At 48.6% G+C, this 6,377-nt stretch overlaps 2 protein-coding genes across 2 annotated transcripts; both read right to left on the bottom strand.

The window, feature by feature from the left end:
• Positions 1-426, bottom strand: LOC147523267 (uncharacterized). Its single transcript, XM_086570221.1, has one exon. The coding sequence runs from the start codon at positions 424-426 to the stop codon at positions 1-3; it is 426 nt and encodes a 141-aa protein (XP_086426347.1).
• Positions 427-4,351: 3,925 nt separating this feature from the next.
• On the bottom strand, positions 4,352-4,897 carry LOC147523266 (uncharacterized). The gene has a single exon (XM_086570209.1). The coding sequence runs from the start codon at positions 4,895-4,897 to the stop codon at positions 4,352-4,354; it is 546 nt and encodes a 181-aa protein (XP_086426335.1).
• Positions 4,898-6,377: the final 1,480 nt, after the last annotated feature.

Raw genomic sequence — 6,377 nt, 5'->3', positions numbered from 1 at the left:
TTACTCATGAAATTTTTTTAGCAGCTTTACATTCCACGGTTTTTCAACCGTTTTCCCTTCCAAGGTCCGCAACCTGTAGGTGCCCGATCCTCCCACCTCAACCACCACATAAGGCCCCTCCCATGTTGGACCCAGCTTTCCCTCGCTCACTTTCTTGGTGTTGGGGGTCACCCGCCGGAGTACCTTGTCTCCCACCTTAAAGCTCCTTAGCTTCACCTTCTTGGTGTACTGCCGTTGGAGGCGGCGATGGTACTCTTCTAGTCTGATGCGCGCGGTGTCTCTTCTTTCCTCCGCTAGATTCATATCTCTGGCAAGGATGCCCCAGTTTGAGCCATCCTTGACGGCTAAGGTTCTAGTAGTCGCTGCCACCAGTTCTGTTGGTATCACGGCCTCCACACCATATGCTAACGAAAAGGGGGTCTCCATGGTAGTGGTCCGCGGAGTTGTCCGATATGCCCATAGTACATGATTGAGCTCGTCGGCCCAGGACCCCTTCTTGCTCTCCAGTTTTCTCTTGAGATTGTTTAGTATGGTCTTGTTGGAGGATTCTGCCTGCCCATTGCCCCTCGGGGTCAGACGGGCCGAATCCCTGCTTCACATGATAGGCCTGTAGAAAGCTCTTAACTCTTGATCCCGTGAACTACGTTCCATTATCTGCAATGATAGCATAAGGCAACCCGAAACGGCAAATAATGTTCTCCCACAAGAACTTGATTACTTGGACCTCCTTTACCAATTGCAGAGGCACGGCCTCGATCCACTTTGTAAAGTAGTCCGTCGCGACCAAAAGAAACCTCCTCTTACCTCTGGCCGTTGGCAGCGGTCCCACTATGTCGAGGGCCCACATTGCAAATGGCCATGGACTAGATACACAGTGCAGCGGCTCTGCTGGGGCCCATATTAGTTGAGAGAATCTTTGACATTTCTCACACTTTTTGGCGAATTCCACAACATCTCTTTTCATGTGCGGCCAAAAGTAACCTTGTGTTAACAACCTGTACACCGTTGTCCGGCCCGCTGAATGGCTCCTGCAGTCTCCTTTGTGCATCTCACTGAGCACCTCTTGTGCCAGCTTCGGCCCCAAACATTTCAACAAAGGCCCGTTGAAGTTCCTTCAATATAATTCTCCTCGAATCAGTGTGTATCTCCGCGACGCCTGTTTCAATCTCTGCCTTTCTCTAGGGTCGGTCACCTCCACCCCTTCCAAGAACTGCTTGAAAGGTCCCATCCATCCCTCGTCTCCCTCCGCCGTGATCATTACCTCCAATCTTTTCCCGATTTTCCGCTTCAATTTCCTTATCTCGATTGTCCTTTCTTCGGACCTCGGAATGGCGGCGCCACGTAAAGGCCACAAGATCGGCGTGGCGATTCTCCCCTCGCTCGGATGGATGAATCGGATCCGGTCGAACCGAGGCCCACGCCCGCAGGGCTCCCAAATACCTTGCCATTCTAGGACATCTAGCCGCAAACCCTCCATTCGCCTGGCATACCACCAAATTGGAGTCGGAGTATACAGTGAGTTCCTTCATGCCCAGGTCCACTGCCATTCTCATGCCTGCGATCACAGCTTCATATTCTGCCTCGTTATTTGATGCTGCGAAGCCCAATTTCATCGTCTGCTCTAACCTATTGTTCTCCGGAGTGACCAGTACCACGCCTATTCCGCTGCCTACATCCGTTGCCGATCCATCGGCAAACACTCTCCAACCGTTCCGTACATCCCATGGGTTCAGACAATTCAGTTCCTCTTCTCTCTCGGGCTCCAAAACCATCTCCTCCCCCCAGTTAGGATCCTCTGCAGGGAACTCCGCCAAGAATTCCGCCACTGCCTGAGCCTTCTCTGCCATCCTAACTTGATACTGAATCTTATATGAACTAAGCATCACGGCCCATTTCAGCATTCTCCCTGATTTTTCTGCCTCGAGTCCGCGAGAGGCAAGTTGGTTACCACAATCATCGCGGGCTTCAAATAGGTTTCAGCCTTCAGGCGTGAGAACACCAAGGCTAGTATGCATTTCTACTCGACCGTACCTAGTCTCGCGTCTAATAAGGTCTTGCGGAAGTACACCGTCTCTACTTTATCCACTACTCGGACGAGGACCGAAGCCGATTGTGCATCCGTGACACCTGTGTACAAAATAACTTTTCTCCCCTTTTCGGCCTAGAATGACAACAATGGTGTTTCCTCTAGATACCTTTTAAGCCCCTAGAATGCCTCTTCGCGACTCCGTTGTCCATTTGAAATATTTTTTTGCGTGGTGTTCCTCAACAAATAATGTTTCAAATCTGGCTGCCTACATTTGCCGGATGACTTTGAGATGAATCGCTTGAGAGCCATGAACTCTACCCCGCCAACCATATTTATGTACCTCCTTTTAATAATAAATTTTCATAATATAATATATGGTGATTTAACGGCATCTCCACCCGGCCGATCTTATCCGCCCAAAAATGGGGTTTGCCTCTATTCCCCCTAAAAATATAAGAATTATTTTTTGTCACTAATGTACCCCAAAGAAATTTCCCTTTGGTGACTCTAAATGTGCATTTCTCGGGTTGAGTTTCAAATTGTAAGATCTCTGGAACGTCTCCTTCAACCCCTATAAGGTGGTCTAGCTCGACGTGTTTTTCTCCACCATATCATCGATGTATATCTCGATGCCCCCTTCGAATCTTGCCTCAAATATTTTTTCTCCCAACCGCTGGAACGTAGCCCCCCGTGATTCTTCAACCCAAATGGCATCCTCAGATAGCAAGATGTGCTTCCTTCCACCACTTAATGAGGTCTTTCCTCGATCAGTCCATACATCGTGAACCCTGGTTGTACCCCATGGACGCATCCATAAATGAGAATATGCTGAATCCCGCCATCCTGTCTACCAATTCGTCCACTCGCGGCATAGGATAACTGTCCTTCGGACGCTCCAGGTTTACATCCGTGAAGTCCACACACATTCACACCTTCCCATTTTTCTTCGGAACCGCGACTATATTGGACAGCCATTCCGTGAACTCCACCTCTCTTATGATCCCTGCACTCTTTAGTCTGGCAACCTCTTTCCAGATCCCTTCCGCGTATTTAGTTCTCATTCCCCTCATCTTCTGTCTCACTGGCTTCGCGTCCTCCCTCATATGTAAGCGATGACATGCGAATCTAGGATCTAAGCCTGTAACATCCTCTATCCCCCAGGCGAATACGTCCCTGTTATCCACCAAACATTGCACCAACTTATCCTTCCATTCGTTCGTCAGTCTTGATCCAATCGACGTCAACTTCTCCTCTCCGTTCTCTCCCAGGTTCACTATTTCCGTTTCATCTAAAGTCTTTGGAACCATCGCGGCCTCCTCCGCCCCTTCCACGGCCCCGCACTGTAATTGCTATGCTGACCTCTTCCTAGGGTTCACCGGTCCACATACCGGTTCGCGGACATTCTCTTAATCGTGTTCTGGTGACTATTCTTGGAGGCCACCTGATCTCCGCGGACCTCGTATATTCCTGTAGGGTTCGGGAAGCGTATGACTTGATAATAGGTCGAGGGTACCGCTCTCATCTCATGTATCCATCTCCTCCCCAGGATCGCGTTGTATTGGGAATGGGAGTCGACCACCATAAATCTCGATAACACCGTCACCGGACCCGTCGTTACCGGCAGCAAAAGTTCACCCATAGGCTCCGTGACGCTACCATTGAACCCATACAAATTGGTTCGCGGGGGCCGTAGTTGCCCCGAGTCTATCCCCATCTCCTCAAGAGCTCCCTTGAACAGCAAATCCACGGCGCTGCCACAGTCAATCAGGACCCTTTTGACCACATAATTACCCATTGCTATCGTGATGACTAGCGCATCTTCATGTGGAGTATCCACGGTTCGGAGGTCTACACTGGAGAATGCAATCCTCTCTTCCTCTTCCTCGCCACAAATTCCGCGTCAGATCTCTCGCCTCGGTGGGACTCATTGACTTGTTGAATGCTCGCTGTCCTCCTGACCTTATCCCGGTGGGCATTGTGACTCAGTGCTTCCCCACTAAAGATAACATTTATGGTCCCCAATATTCTTCCTGCGTTGGGCACCGGCTCCCTATTTTGTGGTTCCGCTACGAACTCCCTCATCACTCCCTTCTCAACTAACCTCTGAACCAACCACTTTAAGGCATAGCAGTTGTTTGTTCCATGATTGTGCACCTGGTGATATTCGCAGTATGGATTGTCAGGCATTTCAGTAGGAAATGTTCGCGGCCCTTCATATCCCGACACGTTTTTTTATCAACGACAGTATCTTGCTCAACGGTTTCGCCAAGGGCACTTGTTCCACCTCGCGGTATGGCCTTTTCTCCCTCTGCTCTCTACACGTCATTTCTCTTCCCCTCCCCGGCTGTGATGACTGACCGCGGTACCTCTCCCCACCTCTGTCTTTCTGCGCACCCTTCCTTTTTCTACCACTGTAACTGCCTTGGCTCCCCTCTTTGAGTCCTTCTGCATAGTGTCCTCGTATCTGATATACTTCTCTACCCGCGGATATAGCTCGTGCAATGTTGCAATCTCATTCTTCGCCACAAACTGATGTACTGCCGTCCCTGGTCCCAGCCCCCTCTCGAACGCTATTACCGCCGTCCTTTCATCCAAATTTTCCACTTTAAGTGTTTCCGCCTTGAAGCGACATAGATACTCCCTGACAGATTCGGCGGACCTTTGTCTGACATTAAATAAGGCCGCGATGTCCACCACCCTCCTCTTCTGATGTATAAAGTGATCAACAAATGCTTGCTCCAACTCTTGGAAATTGGTTATGCTCCTTGACGGTAACCGATAGTACCAGTCGGAAGCCCCCCCTTTAAGACTGGCCGGGAACATCATACACCGCAGACCATCGTACCTCGCCTCTTGCCAGAGAGGCATCTGTTGCCGAAAGTGATGGATGTGATTTGTCGGGTCTCCCGTTCCGTCGTATCTCGAATCTTTTTGCCGATTAGGCGTTTTGGCACCTCGAAGTCCATATCGTGATCTGCCGGTAGGTTCGCGGCTCGATCCCGCCACCACCGATCGGCGCGCCCGTTTGAACTTTCGTTTGCAGAAGATTCGCCTCCCGGTCGTTGTTTATCATTTGTTGGACTTGCTCCATCGTTAATCCTGTCACCGGGTTGTCCACCAGTGTCGGTCCCTATTCCTCCTCATCTTCCGCTTTTTCGTTCTCCGATTCCTCCCCTGTCTCTTCCCCGGACTCCTCCTTACTCCTCTTTCTTTCTCTTCTCAGCTCCTCATTTTCTTCCCTCAGTCTTTCAATCTCTTCCCGCATAAGCCGAGCTTCTTCTTCTCTCCTTCCCTCCCCTCGCTCTTCCCCTTCCTCCACCGCCGCTTCTGGCATTTGTTCCAAGACTCTTACCTTCCGAGGTCTACCCGCCGCCTTCTTTGGTGCCATTTCCACGTTTCCCACAGACGGCGCCAAATGTTACAACTCACACCTTGTTACTGTCACTATTCACTAGATCTTGAATCTCTATTCCCTCTCTTTCTTCTCTGATGGCCGCTCACTCCCCCCTCTCCCCCTTTTTCTTTTTTCCTCCCCTTCTTCCTCTCTCTCTTTCTCTTTATATCAGTTTCTTACTCCATCCGGGCCTTCCACCTGTCCGTCCATCTCGTGGTCTCCTTCTCTCCGCGTGTAGGGTTTCCGTACTGTGACCATCTGCCTTAGCATTGATCCTTTACCATGTACGCTGCGGCTCAATACCTTTCGATGACTCGGGCGTATCCTCCCTTTGACACTTCGGGCCCCCATACTACCACTACATATTTCATTCGTGGTAAGTCCTATTTATGAAAGATGTTTTTGTGATGTTATTTTAATAAAAGATTATGTGATTGGATGTACTTGTGAAATTAATTTCTTGTTTATGTTATGGACTATTGAAGAATACCCAATAAGTGGGGGCATCTTTATGCAGGTTCAGTAGTCTCCCAAAAAGGGTGGTTTTGGAGAAATTATTATTTTTTACATATGAAATAGTTTTGTAATGGTGGAAAACTGTAACTAAGCTTTGCAATGAGTAACATTTACGAAGCAGCAAAACCGTTACCAAAAGAAAATTAACCGTTACAAATTTTATAAATCAGTAACACAAAAAAGCGTTACTAACTTTATAAAACCGTTACTGATATTAGAAAAGAGTAATACAAAAAAGCATTACTAATTTTATAAAACCATTACTAATGTGTTTTTTTTTTAAACAATAAGCTGGGGTTAGGCTGACCCCCACCTGTATCTATTAACCAAAACCAAAACGTACATATCTGGTGCCTAATGCATCCTCCTCTATGAGATTACTAAGTTTTCTATCTATTGGAGGTCCATAAAGTATTAGTTCATTACAATGAGAAGGAG

Source organism: Coptis chinensis, chromosome 1, assembly GCF_015680905.1.
Source record: "Coptis chinensis isolate HL-2020 chromosome 1, ASM1568090v1, whole genome shotgun sequence".
Lineage (NCBI taxonomy): Eukaryota > Viridiplantae > Streptophyta > Magnoliopsida > Ranunculales > Ranunculaceae > Coptis > Coptis chinensis.
This window is presented reverse-complemented; position numbering and strand designations above follow the sequence as displayed.

What these genes read in the sequence shown, in the direction of transcription:
- LOC147523267 (XM_086570221.1), bottom strand. Translation starts at nt 426, where the DNA reads ATGGAGACCCCCTTTTCGTTAGCATATGGTGTGGAGGCCGTGATACCA.
- LOC147523266 (XM_086570209.1), bottom strand. Translation starts at nt 4,897, where the DNA reads ATGCCTCTCTGGCAAGAGGCGAGGTACGATGGTCTGCGGTGTATGATG.